This window comes from Rattus norvegicus, chromosome 2, assembly GCF_021556685.1.
Source record: "Rattus norvegicus strain SHRSP/BbbUtx chromosome 2, alternate assembly SHRSP_T2T, whole genome shotgun sequence".
Taxonomy (NCBI): Eukaryota; Metazoa; Chordata; class Mammalia; order Rodentia; family Muridae; genus Rattus; species Rattus norvegicus.
Genome location: NC_141535.1, coordinates 62981900 through 62999251, shown reverse-complemented (window position 1 = coordinate 62999251; position 17352 = coordinate 62981900). Strand labels below are relative to the sequence as shown.

Genomic DNA, 17352 nt, shown 5'->3' with positions numbered 1-17352 from the left:
GCTGTTCTGCCACCAAACTGTTGTTTCTTCAGCAATAGGGTCATTCCATCTAGTTCTAAGAGTGTAGAACATAGCTATCATCTTATTCCCAATTGCAGTTCAAATGCTTTTGAGTTCCTTCTCATTTAAACTGTTGCCTGTAGTATGTCTTTAATTTGTCTGCCTCTCCTTCCCAAGTGCTGGGATTAAAGGTGTGCGCCACTATCGCTTGGCTCCTTCAGAACTTTACACATGAAGGAATTGGGATTTTTGTCAAATGCCTTTCTGTTCCCTCTATGGAGTTGATCATGTGATTTCTGCCCTTGAGCCCATTTATGTAATTTTTATTTACATATATAACCATCCCTGTACCACCAAATAAAGCCAATTTGATTATGATCTTTTTCAGTTCAATTTCAGATTGCAAATATATTGCTGAGAATTTTTACATCTAAACTCATCAGGAAATTTTTTTGTAATGTGTATTTGTTTTCTCAGCTTTGGGTATCTTAGGTCATAATACTGGTATCACAGAACGTGATGGGTATGGTTTATTCCTTTTCTATTTTATGCACAAGTTAAAAAAATTTGTGGTGATGCATTATGATGAAGAGCTTATATTCTGAGCCTGGAACTCATAGTAAAAATATAAACCATACAAATAAAGGCTTGCTGAAGTTATATAGATCTGCAAAAATGCCAGTCTTGTATACTTTGGTTTGGGTAAGGGCTCCACCCTAGAAAAATGAACCAATATGGTGATGAAACCTAAAAAACTTTTAGAATTATGTGATCCACCAACACACACTTGTCAGGAGTAACACATACATACACAGTATATATGAATACAGTTTGACTGAAGCGTAAGGAGTATCAAGCAAAAGTTATCACCATCAAGCCTACCACATAATACAAGTAAGTCATTCTATGAATTTAAGTCTTTATTTCTGTATCTCACTGTAGTGCTGTGACAACAAAACGACATCTGTGCACCAGAGCACACATACATCGCAGTAGGCTGTAACTCATTACACCACTGCTAGGGGTTAGCACTCTGTATAAGACGTAAGCATGGAGGATGGCCACACCAAATAATTTTCTGTTTTTTTTTTTCCTTAGATACTCTTATTTTTCTTAAATCAGTAATACTTTATCAATCTCACAGTTAATAGACCTATAAATGATCTGAGTGATAGGATGTATGGGGATCATTCAACTGTGTTATACTGTAGAAGCTGCTAGAGTAATTGCACACATATCAATAAGGAACTGTCACATAATTAGGGCTAGTTATTGTTAGTTGCACAATGATGAAGTTCTTCTGAAAACAATAGCCCACTTATATGTGAGAAATTCCCTTTCCACTTGTACAGAAGAAAAAGTATTCAGAAAGTTATTTTTGGCCTTGCTATGTCAAAAAGTCAACTGTACAAAGATCTACGTGTTAAACCTAAAATTATTTTAAATGTCTATTAAAAACAAAAATGTCATGCATTTTATTATCAATTATGCAGAGGCTTTAAAACTGTTGCAAGACCATATAATATATATTAGCTTTTATACTGCTAATGCACAACTAACAGCAAACTTGATTAGATTAACGAATTTGTCTTAATTACACCTTTATATATCACACTAGATAGACAAATGCCACAAGATCTGCAGAAACACCTAGTTCTGAGCACTTAGATGGCAGGGTAGCTTTTTGTATTGAAATCCTTCACATACAGAGTAACAAAGGAAGAAAGTCTGCAGTTTCACGTTACAAAAAGACGCACTGCTGTAAAGTAGTAAGGGGTAAAGGATATCACCTGGAACACAGTAACTTACAACTGGTGTCAAAGCAAACAAAACTTCTAAATAAAAGTATCAAAATACACGGAGCAACTGAAGCACAAATCCTGCATTAAATACAGTAAAGATTTAATAACACAATGCACTAGTTAATAAAAGACACAAAAATACAGGGGGCAAGGGCAACCAGTCAATAAAATAATGGGGGAAAAAAGGGAGGGGAACCACTATACTTCCCCTAGTCAAATTTATTTTCCAACGTCTTTCCATCCATATAATACCTGACACTGTACAATAAGTTTTTAATATCATAGAAAAACTTGGTTCTTCCATGAAACTCTTTATATTCTTGATAAACTTTTAAAGTAGACATTATTATGAATGGAAAACAGCCAATAACCGGCACCTATTGTAACACTGAAGATTTACACAAACTTTTTAAAAGTTATCATAATCCTTTTTGTCTTTTTTCCCCTCAGCTTCAAATCCATCCACTCCATCACTATCCCTTCTTCGTTTCCTGTTGTTGTGGATATTAAAGCGTTGATTCATTTGTGGTAATGGATCCATTCCCAGAACTTTGTGTATCTGACGGAATGCAAGGAGTCTCAATGCAAACTGCAAATAGAATTAGAATAGAATTTAAAGTCAAAACACCCTAAAATCTGTACTTTATATTTATTCATTTATTTACTTGTGTGCACATGAATGCCACGTCCAGAGTATGAGTTGGGGCCATTCTCCCTTTTACCTGCAGACTGCTATCTCACTGTCAGAGAAGCACATCAATTCTTATTAAGTTTGCTTTTCCATATAACAATATGAGAAGAAAAAACAAAAACAAAAACAAAACAAAAAACAAAAACAATGTAATGGAAGAAACACCCTGAATGGGTTGTTTCACCATTGATTAATCAGAAGGGACATAAACTATGTCCTGATACGCTTTTAAAATTTTATTTTTAGGGCAGGGGCTTTCCAAATAATTAAGCTACAAAATATCAATCTTTAAATAAATTTAGCCTATGTACTAAGGGGTGGTAGGAGTGGTGGAAAGATGTCAGTGGTTAAAACAACTTGTTGCTCCCACAGAGGAGCTAGGCTCAGTTCACTGTCCCAGGAATGCCAGAGCTGTAAAGAGAAACCTTGTCTCAAATCTCCCCCCTCAAAAGGCAAAGTACCCAATTTTTACTCATCACTTATTTTTAATGAGGGGGAAATGAGCACACTTCTTTAGTGACTCAAGGGCCTTAAAGAGTTTATACAATATTTTCAATATATAATCCTTATCTTTAACTCTAGCCTAAAAGAAAAAAGAAGCCCATCTTTTAATGTTAAGAGCACTTCTCAGTCTTTTGATATATGTCTTTTTAAATCATTACCCCACATATGTATCTAATATTTAACATAATAGTCAGCTATCTCAAAACCATTTTGTTGATGATTTGCCCTTTCTCACTGAAAGTATGAGGTATATTAAATATAAATTCTCTTATATATTTAATAGTCCAGTATCAGGTTCTTTGATTGCAACGCCTTATTTTTTTTTTTTTTAAAACATTTATTTATTTTATATAAAGTACACTGTTGCTGTCTTCAGACACACCAGAAGAGGGCATCAGATCCCATTACAGATGGTTGTGAGCCACCATGTGGTTGCTGGGATTTGAACTCAGGACCTCTGGAAGAGCAGTCAGTGCTCTTAACCACTGAGCCATCTCTCCAGCCCGATTGCAACGCCTTATATGTGCCACAATTATACTGTGAGAGAGTATGAATATATCTGTATATGACTATGTAGTCCTGGCATGTAGACCAGGGTGGCCTTGAAAGCACAGAGATCAAGTTAAGAGCTACATAGTGAGATCCTGGCTCAAAAACAAACAAACAAACAAACAAACAAACAAACAAACAAACCCACCCCAAACAGAAACCCCAAACCAACCAAACAACCTTCTAGAGATTTCCTAACCCAATGGTAAATGGTAGCTTCCTCTAAATTTATAGCTTCCTGTGCTACTGTGTTCAGATTTTACTCAGTTACAGTTCCTATAAAACCTCTCCCCAATTTGGGCAGGCAGTGTTGGGGTATATAATCTAGGGTCTTAATTTAGACAAGCATGTCACTGAGCCACAAGCTACCTCAGTTTCGATACATTTCTAATGTGATACATTAGAGAATTTTGCCATATTAAGTGGGTATTAATTAGTAGCAAATAAAATTAGAAGATTAGGGTTGGGGATTTAGCAAGGCCCTGGGTTCGATCCCCAGCTCCGAAAAAAAGAAAAAAGAAAAAAAAATTAGAAGATTAACACCAATTATTCCCAAAATTTTGGAATTTTAAAAAGATTTCTGAGTATGAGTGCCTGCCTGATGCCAAAGGAAGTCAAAAGAGGATATTGGATCCCCTAGAAGTATTTATGAATGGATGTGAACTGCTATGCAGATGCTAGGAAGCAAACCTGGGTCCTCTCTGTAGGAGTAGCAAATATTCTTGAACACCAAGCTGTCTCTCTAGCCTCAATCTTGGGACTGACACCACCAAATACTTAAGTGTTTATTTTTGCAGTGCTGGGACAGAGCCTGGGGAAGAGGGCATACTTCGTGTATGTTAGGCAAGACATTACCATTGAGCTATATGTATCTGTACCCTTGTAAGGATCACTGAATGATGTTTCCTCTTTGGGGTAGAGTGGATAGGGAGGAGGAGAGTAGCTTTGTAAATGTTACCCTGAAAAGGTAATTAATTACCTTAATTAGGTAATTAACAAGGAGTTTATAATTTTTTTTTCCTTTTTTTTCGGAGCTGGGGACCAAACCCAGGGCCTTGTGCTTGCTAGGCAAGCGCTCTACCACTGAGCTAAATCCCCAACGCCCTATAATGTTTTCATGATATATAAAGACAAACACAACATTACACAATAATCAGATGCATTCACATAAGTAAATATTTAAAATCTTATCAGTGAATTCTAGGTTAAGGTAAATCTTTTTTGTTTGATTTTAGAGATAGGATTCCACTGTTTAGGCCTGGTCTGTCCTGAACTTATAGAGACCTACTTGCCTTGATTTCCTGAGCATTGGGATTAAATGAGTTTGCCCTACCACCTCTGGCAAGGTAAATCTTGGTTTCAGTGTAGCCTTGGCTATCCTGGAACTCAGAAGTCTGCCTGCCTCTGCTTCCTGAGTGCTGGGATTAATACCACCATCCGGCAGTAAATCTTTTTAATAGTCTCTTTAAAGGCTTACTTACCAAATAAGTATGACAATGAATAATTATTACACATAAAGAAACAATTATAAAACTCCCAGGCCTTAGGGACAATAATCCAACAAGAGTTCAATTACCTGTGCACTGGATGTAATGTCTTCACGCTGTTGGTCAGTCATTGTTGCCAAAGTATCAAAGGGATCCTTTTCACAAGGATCCAGAAGTCCAGGGCTGCCTACAATCATTGTAAAGAGATAAAAGTTATTAGTGGCATTATCTACTTGGGAAAGTAAACCTCTTACTCAATAAAGAAATACACTTAATTTTACTTAATAAAAACACTTACCTTTGAGAATAATCCCTGAAGAAATGCACTCAAATACTCTTCTCAGGGCATCTCCAGGGCTTTGAGGACTAGAAGCACTGCTAATTGCTTTCTCTACCAGTAACTCCATAGCCTAAAATTAGAAACATAAAATATGTCCAAAAGCATACAGACCATTTTCAAACACCATCAGAATGATGGGTATGTTCTTCAGTGCTAAGGTTTTAAAGATCATGAAGCTATGATAAACCAGTGAAGAGGCTCAGCGAGCAGGTGAGTGAGGAGCTCTAGCTGATGACCCTGATGGGATCCCCACAGTAGAGAACGGACTCCTCCAAGTTGTTCCAATTCTTACACACACACACACACACACACACACACACACACACACACACACACACAAATGTAAAACAGTTATCTAAAAAATATATAAATATTTAAGTTAAATAAAAGCATGAGGTTTCATGCCTTTTTTTATCATCTCTTTGGAGGATTTAGTAGAATTATTTAAGCCCATGAGTGGGTTTAGAATTCTAGTCTGGGCAACATAGCACCACCTCTACAAAACAACAAAACAAAGCCACCCATCAAACAAAACAACTTGCTAGCCTCTGGGACAGAGAGGTATGAGGATTTCTGCAAGTTTGAGGCCAGTTTAGTCTACACAGTGAGCTTCAGGAGAAACAGAACTATAGAGAGACTCTAACACAAAAGAAGCTACCAAGTAAACTCAAGGCAGTAGGGTCAGAAGTTTAAGGCAAATATAACACAACAAAGTGTCAAAAAACCCAGAAACTTAAGGGAACACAAAACTTTACATTTTAAGATTTGTACCTAAAAATGAAAAACATCAGGCTAATACCTACAGAATACTGTTTCTAGTAGATTGAGCAGGCCAACATTCCACTAATATTTCAATTCTGTGTTTTTAAAAATTGGGGAATCTCACTTTGCAACTCAAGGCTAACCCTAGGACAACTGCTTTGACCTCAGCAGGCCTGCTTTGATTCTTGTGTACTGGGCTACAAGTGTGAGCCTTCACTCCAGCCTCTTTTTGGAGCAAAAATGTAATAGCTTGCACCAAACAGGAAAATGTCTGTTTGGATGAGTTTAACTTATAAGAATTATAATACAATCTAAAATTGATTCTAAGAGAACTCAATGACTACATGAAGCCAACAAAAATGAAGTCAAAGTTGAGATAAACAGGAAGATCCCAAGGCTACTTACTATATACCAAGCTAAAACCCAAAACATTATGGAACTATGATGGTTGGAATGAAAATGGCCCTCATAGACTCTTAATTTGAATGCTTGGTCCTCAGTTGGTGAAACTGAAAAGGGTTAGTAGGTGTGGCCTTGTTGAAAGAGGTAGGGTCACTGAGGGTGGACTCTGAGGTTTCAAAAGCTCATGCCATTCCCAATTAGCTCTCCTCTTGCTTGTGGATCAGATTTAAACTCTTAGTACTGCTCCAATGTAACACCAACCTATTACCACGCTCCCCACTACGACGGTCATGAAATCTAGTCCCCTGAAATCATGAGTTCCCAGTAAATTCTTTTATCACTTGTCTGAACACAGTCTCTCTTCACAGCAACAGAAAAGGCCAGTATTGTTGTGTAAAAGACTAATCGTTCTGTTTTTGGAGCATTGTAGAGGACTCTGGCCAGTAGAGTCCAGAGCAGTAGAATGATATAAACAGGACTTAATAGGCCATCCTAGGAGGAGCCGGGAAGCCATTAGTACTGAGAACCATACGGACTACAGAGGCTGAGCTGAAGAGGTCTTTGATGGAAACAGTTATTAGCAATTGGACCAGAGATCATTCCTGAGATGTTTTAGCAAAGTATGTGCCTGGTTTTTGCTCTTGTTTTAAGAACTAATTTCAATGACAGAGGAGGATTTCAAAAATACTTTTGTTTCTGTCATGTGGTTATTAGTAACCACTCTTAGGCAGGTCTACAGTGAAAAAGAGCACCAGGAAATTTGATGTTGGACCCTTAGTTTGTGCTCAAAGAGGTAAGGAGAAATGGAATTAAGTGAGTGGTCAGACCCTATCAGCTAATCCTGTAATTTGTGAAAAGAAATGGCCTAAGTCAGTGATTCTCATCCTTCCTAATGCTGATAGGTGACTCTCTACCATAACATTTTCATTGCTTCTTAACTGTAACTTTACTTCATACTACTTCATACTTCCTAACTGTAATTTCACTACTATTATGAATCGTAATGTGAAATGTATGATATGCAGGCTATCTGACGTGCAACCCTTGTAAAGGGGTCATTTGGACATCCAAAGGCATCTTAACCCACAGGGTGAGAATAGCTGCATTAAGGAATTACTTATTCCAAATGAGAATCAACGAAGAAAACTTTAAGCAAATGTAATTTGAGGAGGGGACCAGTTTCCATCCCAAGAAGGCAAAAGAACCTGGCAGCACCGCCACATTGTTCTAGTTTCAGAACCACGAAGGACATAATAGTACAGGATTGTGGACTCTTCTTCCTCAGCTAATGAAAGCCACTGAGTCCAGGTGTGTGGCAGAGGAAGGAGTCCCCTGTATGAAGGCCCAGAAAGGACATTGCAGAAAGCTGTGAAAGTGAAGGGTGGATTGTGTTGGAGGCACTACTAGAGCTGTGGGATGTCTGCCAAGGAGGGCTGCAGACAGGGAGTGGAACCAGGGTAAGAGAGAGGTCTGTGGCAGTTAACAAATTGGAAAGGCGCACTCAAATCCCTGTGACATCACAGAACTACAGGATTTAGAATTTGTACTGCTGGGTTTTGGTCTTGCTTTTTCGTCTAGGATGCCCCTCTTTTCCAACCCTTTGGAAAGGTACTGTTTATTTTGTGCCACGGTATATTGCTAGTATACAACTTGCTATTATATAACTTGCTAGTATATAGCTTGCTAGTATGTAACTTGCTAGTACATGGCTTGTTAGTATATAACTTGCTTTTTAGTTTTGTTTTTGAAGGAGTTACAACTAAGAGACTTTCAAAAGAGACTTTAAACTTTGAAAACTGTTGAGACTGAAGAAATCCCGGGACTTTTGAAGTTAGACTAAATTCATTTTGCATTGTGGTATGGCCACAGTTCTATGGGGGCAGGGAGTGGAATGTGGTAGTTTCAATGAGAACGGTCCATACAGGCGAATATCTTTGATAGAATGCACTGGAAAGGATTAGGAGGTGTGGCCTTATTGGAGGGGGTGTGTCATTGGGGGGTGGGTTTTGAGGATTTAAAAGCCCACCCTATTCCCAGTTAGCTCTGACTGTTGGTTGTTGTCTCAACAAGAAAGCTCTCAGCTACTGTCCTAGTATGATGTTTGCCTGCCTGGCCCCATTCTCTCTGCCATAATGGTCTTTTTCTTTTTTCTATTTTTCGGAGCCGGGGAACGAACCCAGGGCCTTGCGTTTGCTAGGCAAGCGCTCTACCACTGAGCTAAATCCCCAACCCCAAAGCATGTAATTCTTAAACACAAAACAATAAAAAAATAAAAGATAACATTGGCTGTTTAGCTTTCAATAACCTAACTTTGAAATCAACAGGTTCAATTATATTTCTAAACAAGTCTCTGAAGTTTTATTATAAAGAACAGTTTGCCTTTAAAGAAAGGCAGCGAGTCTTTTTATGTTTAAGACAGGCTCTCACACTCGTAAGCTCAGGGTGACTGGACTTCAACACCTTTGTTATCAAAAGTGTCTCTTCATTGAACCTGAAGCTAGGTCAGTGGACAGCAATGCTCCTTCCTGTCTTGGCCAAGACAGGACTAAGGCTACAGCAAGACCAGAGTTTTATCATTTATGTGTGAGTTCTGGGGGTCATAGGCCCTCAAGCTTGCGCAGCTGAGCTGTTATGCAACCCATTATAACGCTTTTGGTTTTTGTTTTTTAAATGAGCAAACCATCCTGAATTTTTTTTACTATCATTCATCCACTCACACAATTCTCCAAGTGTGCTGCCCTACTCCTCTGGTTAAAGGGCGAGTTTTAGAAGTCAGTTCTCTTTTCCTTCTACCATAGGGATGGAACTCAAGTTTGGTAGCAAATGCCTTTGCCCACTAAGGTATTCTACCAGCCCAAGGACAATTTTTAAATTAGTAAATTTGTTATCAAACAGAAGAACACAACATATAAAAGACAACATAGGACAAATGAAATCCGAGGACAAAGATCTGAGAGAAAAACTTTCTCAATACCCATTTTCCACACTGCTGTCTGTCACGGCTACTTACCCAGCTAGGAAAATCAGACCATGTTGGAACTCGCTGACAAAGGTCTCGGAGAATACGTATGATAATCACACAGGACTGTAGGCCATTAGCTCTAGCCTTGAGGGCAACACAAAAACCAACTGAATTAATCTTAGAAATATTAAAAATATCCCTTGATGAAAAAAAGTTAAAATACCACTGTTCAATGGAAGCTCAGACTAAAAATAAAATGATTACATTGAAATTGGTTCCAATGAGCTGCCATTTACAGCAGTATTTTATGCCAGAGTTAGTATTTAAAAGCTAGTATTTAGGTCAAAGTAAACAGATTATACAAGAATAATATTTCTTGATCCCCTGTGAACCTTGACCTGTGTTCATACAAAACAGTAAACTGAAAAAAATCTGCCTAAATTAGAAATAAAAAGGAAAAGTAAAGAGCTAAAAAGTTTGTCTAGGGACTGAAAGGTTAAGGAAATCTGTTTGGTTTCCTCTCTGTGCCTTTGCATGTCTGCAAAGTCACTAAACCAAGCAGCTGTTTCCTCACCTTTCATTCCCTACACTTATTAACTTAAGAGAAAGAAGGGGAAAAAATCTTAAAACTATACACAAAGCTTTAAACACATATTCCATTATTTAAAGCAAAGTTAATCTGCAGCCTTATGGAATATAAGGTATATAAAAAAACATGTGATGTTCCTAAACAAGTCAACTTTAAATATAGCCACTAAAAATAAAAAACCCAGACTACAAACACACCCCCATACCTGTTTATTGTCAAATTAATAGTAACCGCAAAATGCAGATTGTTATACTCAGCTTCTATGATAACATTTTCTGAGATTTAATTTAAAATAGTGTTGTTTAGACAATTGTTTGAAATGTTTAAGCATAGTTAAACATGTTGTACTGAACTACTCTCTCATAAGGCTACAAGAAAAAAGTAAAATGATGTTCCGAACCTGGAACCACTTAGCGTGGCGTAGAGCAGCCAGAGCGTCAAGGCATTTTTGCCTGTCCAAGACGTCCGGTGGGTCTTTCACCATACCCGAGGTTACATCTAAAATGGATTGAATTGGCAAAATGCAGTGAGGAATGGGTGTTTGACCAGGTGAGCAAGACACTTCCTTAAAGCAGCATCAGTGTCACATGAGCCATTTGAAAGCTTTTCAGTTAAATGAATCCAGGGAGTAACTTTTAACCAATTTACATAACACAATATTAAGGAAAAAAAAAAGGAGAATTAAGATAAACTCTTCAGTGATACAGTAATTTTCTGGAAATAGAAGCCTTACTCACCAAAATGAAATCTAAAGGAAAGATTATTGGACACAGCGCACCAGCACAAAGAAGACAAAGACAAAAGGGAACACAAAAATCCACCTTAAATGGGAATGTACAATAAACTACCAAGTTGGTAAAGTCTCCTAGATTATTCTGGGGCTAATATAAGAAAGAACTTAAATTAATATGGAATGATCAATACAACAATTACAAGGGGGAAAAAAAAAAAGAGAACAAAGGACCAAAATGAGGTTTATCTGATAATTCAGTTCTTATTGTTCAACTGGAGAACATTAGCATGTTGTAAAGGAACACAAAATACCTTCTAAAATGGAAAGTCATTAAAAGTGTTCCAAACAGGAAGCAGAGAGAAACAGTGAGTAAAGCAGAAAAAGGCTACAGGAACTAGCACAGTTAAAATACATTAAGTACAGAAAAGAAGCCATAAGCAGAATGCTTGGATGGTAAATATGTAGGGTCTTTTAAGTTGGTTAAAAATGTGTTATAGAAAGCCTGAGAAAATAGGAAATCAGGACAAGAAATTAAGTTTACATTAATAAAGACTAGTTTACATCAATAAGTCATTCACAAATGTGAAAATCCAAAGGCCAGCTACATGTTTATATGAAATATAGGTTTGCTGGTCAAACTATTATATAACTAAACAGCAAATACTTTCAACAATCTAATTCACAGTTGCCATCAACTTTATAGTATATTTAGCTTCTGGCTTTTGAAACAAGGTGCATGTAGCTCAGGTTGGCCTTGAACTCAAGGTTTGTTGTCCTCCCTCAGCACATGAAAGCTGAAAGTTATCATGCTTGGTTTATAGTGCTTTGTAAAAAAAATTCAGTAAAATTATAAAAGCAATCTGTTGCGTATAAGCAGTAGCTAGAGAGGATTAAAAACCATGACACATTTAGGATGCAATAACTGATTATTTCAAATTAAGAGGGACAAAGAAGAAATATAAAAAAATAATGAGAGTATTTTAAGTCTGGGTAAAGCACTTGAAATTCTGTCTTTAAGTATTTAGAAAATGATTTTATTAAAGTTTATTTTTGTTTATGCATCTTTTCGTGGGTGCCCAGAGTCTAGAAGGCATCAGATCTCCTGGGGCAGGAGTATGGTTGGTTGTGGGTTGCCTGACCATGGGTGCTGGAAATTGTACTGAGGTTAATTGAACTGCAGGAACAGCAAGTGCTCTTAATCAATAAGCCATCTCTCCAGCTCAAGAATTTAGAAGTAAGTTGTCATTATTCTGAGATGAAATATGAAAAGGTATCTAAAAAATGAGAAGGAAAAAGGACAAAGAAAGGAGAACTAACTAACCTGAAAAAGAAAAGAACCTATCCCCACCTCCAGTCTCTAAAACATGCAGAATATGGGAAAGGATCTCTGACTACTGCTCTTATTTTATAGTACTGTTAAAGCCAGGACGACTCTGTACTACCGTATCTTAGAATTTTACAGATTCTGCCAATATGCAGCAAATTTTTGTACAAAGGCATAACTTTGTAAGTTTTAATCTACAATGCAAATTCAATGAAGACAGAACACCTATTCCAAGTTAAAACAAATAAGAGCTAGAGTAGATTTTTGTTAAATTTCGAGTGTGGATTTTTGTACCCATTTTTATGTTCTCAGTAGATTAACCCCTTAGATATAGTGTGCTAAATCATACTTGTTCCCTAACAAGTCAAAACAAAAATCTGTTAATTTATAAAAAGAAAATACAAATTCTTTTCCTACATGAATCTATTTCATGAATTATAAGGGGTTAATCGCCAATTAGAAGACATGCTGTGTCCACACTATTTTATGATTAAAAGTTAATGGGAATATATTAATTTCAATTAACATGGTTATGTAAAATATAATTCACTCGACTATTTAAAAACTAGTGTGAACACTGCTCAATTCTAGAAGAGACAAAAGACAAACAAAATAGCCACACAAAAGACAAAAAATGCCAGACTCTGCATCCAAAATCCCCCTTAATCAAATGGCAGATGTGACACTGAGCTTTTGAAAACCTTGGTCAAAAATCCTTCCGATGTCTTGGCAGCAACCCCTGACAGGAATCAATCCCTTCTGCTAGAAGGCTTTGGACCGGGCCTGATAAGCTACAGGTAGAAAAAAACACACATAATACTTGATTTGCTGCAGAAAAGACTCTGTAGCAATGGTTAGAGCATTCTGAACATTTCAAGCTAAATTCAATTAAATGTTTACTACATGTTAACTGTCAAACACAGTACCAGGAAAGAGATCTGTTATGTGTTTAACAGTTATTTCAACAATTTAGTCATTTCTTTTATTAAATGATTTCACATTAAACAGGACCACTACACATTAAAAAGGCTATCACACTATGTGAAAATATAGTTAAGTCTCAGGATTTACAACAGTTCTTCCGGCAAAGCCTTCCTTACACCCTGTACTAACTCCCCAAAGCAAGCTATAGCCTTTAAGTGATTTTAAGACACAGAGCATCGGGAGCTGCAGTGAGAGAGAATACATACCGATATTCTGCAGCTAGAAAAAAGCAATCTTCATGGTAAAGCTAAAAACATGGGTTTACTGCAGTCATCTGCAGCAAGGAACACTCTCATCAACGTTTCTATACTTTTGTGTATCCAACTTTCCAGCTCAGTGTCTTGAAGCAAAATCTTTCGATTTTAAGCTGACCATTTCCCTCATGATCTTATTTATAAGATTCAGAATTGTAATTCTATCTCAGTCTGGGTCAGACAAAAATGTAATTTTGTTTCCTTTAGAAAGGGCATGTTAAAGGATTTACTACAAATATGGCACTACAAACTTACAAAATGGCTTGGGAATGAACTAACATGTTAAATACACGAACATTCTGAAATAAAGCTAAATGGTTACATGAACATAATTTTACATTAATCATAGCAACATTAATTTATAATATATCATACTAGATTTTTAAAAACAGAAGTAAAGGATCATATGCTACATACAACTTGGCCAAATTGACTCAGGAACTACTTCCGTAAGCAACAGCCAGACCTTGAGATGAATTCATGTTCATACAAATGATCCTTTACATAAAACTCCTATTTTTCAGGATGTAAAGCTTAAGATACAACATAAAAAATGCTAATATGGTATACATATGTAATATACAAAATCAGACAAGTCTCCCAATGAAATTTTGACTAAAATATTCTTTTCTTGGACCATGGAAAGCCCATTTTCTTAGAAATAATTGCTTTGTTTTAAGAAAACAAATTTATAATAGTAATTGATAATTTTTCTCTCAACATGTACTATAAAGAGTGTAAAATTTAATTCTATTTTCAACAACTTAAGATGGATAAAAACAACATGAAAGGAAACAAAGTAAATTTTATCTGACCCATAAAACAAGAGAACCAACATTACTGCAGACACTGATCATGCTTTTGGCTTAAAAGCTTTGGAAGCTTTGAAAATGTTACAGAGTAGTCCCTAAAGCAACATTGCTGGCACCAGTAGAGTTTCATGTTCTACAAATGCAAATTCAGTTTAAAAAAATACCAAAACCAAACCAAAACGCAAACAAAAACTGTACTGCACTACAACTCACTTATCCACATCATTTGTTAAGAGCTCTAGCATGATATGCAGGCCCAATGCCCAAATCTGTGTGCATCAGCATGTTCTGCATTTAATGAAATTACACAAAACCAAAGAGCAACCTCAGAGAACTAGAAATATTTACTTCAGGACAGGCCAGATCCATGACTATAAATGTAATGATTGTAAGTAGTATTTGCCAATTCATGAAATCTTTTTCATCAAGACAACGCAAAACCAAAGTTGTCTTAGTAAAAGCTAAATTGTGGCCCCTAATTATTAACAAGCATTTAAAACGTTTCCTTGTGTCAACTATGTAAAAATCAATTTTTGAAGTTTTTTTCCAGAAATCTGAGGTCCACAAGAAAAGAAAGAAAAAAAATATATCAAGAAAACCAATCACATGATATAAATGTTTTCTATAATAGTACATCACTAAGAAGAGCATTCACTTTGTTAGAAATGATCTAAAGCAAAACTAACTGCTGAGTAAGTTAAATCTATAAAATTCATATGTAATGCCAGCATGTTGCCTTCTAGGGCTTAATGCCATCGTAAAGGGGAGGTAAATGGAAAACAAAAAGTTAACAGAAAAGTAGAATGTTTAACTGGCTTTCCAACCTCCTTCCCTCATGTTCTCTTCTCGAATAATTGGAGATGTCAGGGTGATAGTGACTTGCATTTTGGGTTCCACACACGAGTTCAAAATGATCGCTGCCTCAGACACCGCACATTTTATGTCATACTTCTCAGGACTTATAACCTATATAGTGAAGATAAGAAATTAGAAAATCTTCTGCAAAAAACAAATATGGTTTTATTGTGCCCTTATTAATCATTCTACAAATATTGTATTCTCTACCCTCTGAAAACACATGCCAGATTACCCTTACCATTTATCTTTTGCATTTCCTTATTTTCAGAATTCTTTGAACTATTATTTCTCACTTTTTAAAAACTTTTTACTGTCTTATTTTTCTGTATATGGTGTTTTGCCTGCACATGTGCCTGTGCATCAATCATGTGCCTTGTCTGGTGCCCACATGGGAAGAAGAGAGCTCAGATCCCCTTGAACTGGAGTTATAGATGGCTTCGAGTCACCGTGGGTTTTAAACTGATCATTCCATTCCTGTTAATAGGAGTTATTTGTATATGTGTATGTATGTCTGCTTTAAAAAGAGCTGTTGCCATTACTTACCTTACATATTTATAAACTTTCAAGGGACGTAAAATAAGTATGTATACCTCAAAGAGCCTAATTCAACAACTGTTTCCATGGTTCATTCTCTGTGACTTTTAATATTTATCACTTATTCAGAAGCAGTCAATAAACAGGATCAACTCCAATTTGGTAGACACGTATCTAGCTTCCGTTTACATAAACAAATAAAGCCTCTATACAGACATAGGGGTTGGAGATACAGCTCAGTTGATAAAACCATCCGGTGTGGGAAAGCCTCTGGGCTTGAACCCAAATACCTGTTCAACCCCACCACTGAAAACAAGATAGAAGTGTGAAATTTTACACAGCAATACTTTTAGTCTCAAATTGTACTTGACTTTACTTGTGATACTGTACTCAATACATTAGAGGGTTGCTGGAGAATAAACTTAAAAAAAAAAGAAAAGAAAAGAAAAAGATTTCAATTTATTATGTGTGCACATGCATGCTTACACATGCTATATAGTGCAAGAGTAGAGCCAGAGGACATCTTGCAATAGTTCTTTCTTTCCAACAAGTAGGTCTTGAGGAGTGTGACCTGTGAGCTCAGGCCATCTGACGAAGCAGCAAGTCTGAGCAGCCTCACCACCCCGTTAGATTAGCTTTTTAAAGACTTTGAGTAATATCTAAATGTTAATGACAATGATTAATTTATTTTACCTGTTTATACACACACATAGTAAGAATAAGTGATTTGGAAACTAGTTTGTTTTTGATTAACCATTAATTAATACTTTTATATTCTTTGTTTTTAGAAAGTTATTTTATTGCATGTGCTTGGTTATAAATCTGTACCCCATATGTGCCTGGTGCTTGTGAGGTCAGAGGGTTTTGGACCCCTACAACTTAAGTCTGCCAAGAGTAATAAATGTTTATAACTGCTGAGCCCTCACTAACACACTTTATTCTATGGTGTGTTCCCATGTGTGTGACTTGAGTATATAGGGTGATCTGAGTATATGTACCATGACATGTGTAAGGTCAGAAGACAACTTTTAGATCAACTCTCTCCTCTATATAGCTTCTGGGAAATCAAACTCAAGTCATCAGACTTTGAAGGCAAGCACCTTTACTCATAAAGCCACCTGGAGGGCTACTTAGAAAAATAGAGAATTTATTTCCTTGAAGTATAAATGCATGCCCGATTAGTGTCGTTACTTAAAATTTTCTGAAATTTTTCCCCCTAAAGCTATCTATCATTGTCCTTGTCGCTTTCACTGTTCTATCCATGTCAACAAAGAAAAAGAAGTGAGAATATTCTATTTGGAAAGATTCATTTTCAATTCTGAGAACAATGTTAATACAAAAAAAAATTAAGTGTTAAATCTAAATTAAAAATGGCTTAAGCAATAGGACACCTCACTGTCCCTTTTGTTTTGTGTTGCTCTACTGTGGTCAAGTACAATTCTGAATAACTACTGTAGAATCCAGTAAAACATCAATCCCTAAATTTAAAATATCTAATTAAAAACTGTAGTTTTACAAGACTGATACTGTAGGTCACTCAAGAAAAATTACTTTAAACCTTGGTCATTCTTATATATGTATCATATATATATATTTATTTGGTGGGTTTTATTTTGATTTTTGAGATAAGTTCTCATGTGGCCCAGGTCGGACTCAAACTCTATAGGTAGTCAAATACATCTCTGAACTCATGCTCTTCTTTTCTCTGTAATCCCACGTGTTGTATCACAGGCATGCACTACCACATTAGCTTCTGAAATCCCAT

General features: G+C 36.4%; 1 protein-coding gene across 12 annotated transcripts in view; it reads right to left on the bottom strand.

The window, feature by feature from the left end:
• Window positions 1-669: 669 nt before the first annotated feature.
• The window catches only part of Zfr (zinc finger RNA binding protein), a 62532-nt gene continuing 45849 nt past the window's right edge, over window positions 670-17352 (bottom strand). For 6 of the 12 annotated variants that reach the window (XR_015666772.1, XR_015666775.1, XR_015666773.1 and 3 more), the window contains 5 exons: window positions 15020-15161; window positions 9548-9643; window positions 5332-5443; window positions 5123-5220; window positions 908-2391 (listed from right to left, as the gene is read on the bottom strand). Coding sequence is in view for 6 of the 12 variants with exons in the window: in NM_001270972.1 (NP_001257901.1) it covers window positions 2212-2391; window positions 5123-5220; window positions 5332-5443; window positions 9548-9643; window positions 10489-10586; window positions 15020-15161 (726 nt within the window). In the remaining 6 variants the exon portion in view is untranslated. 12 annotated transcript variants of the gene reach the window in all.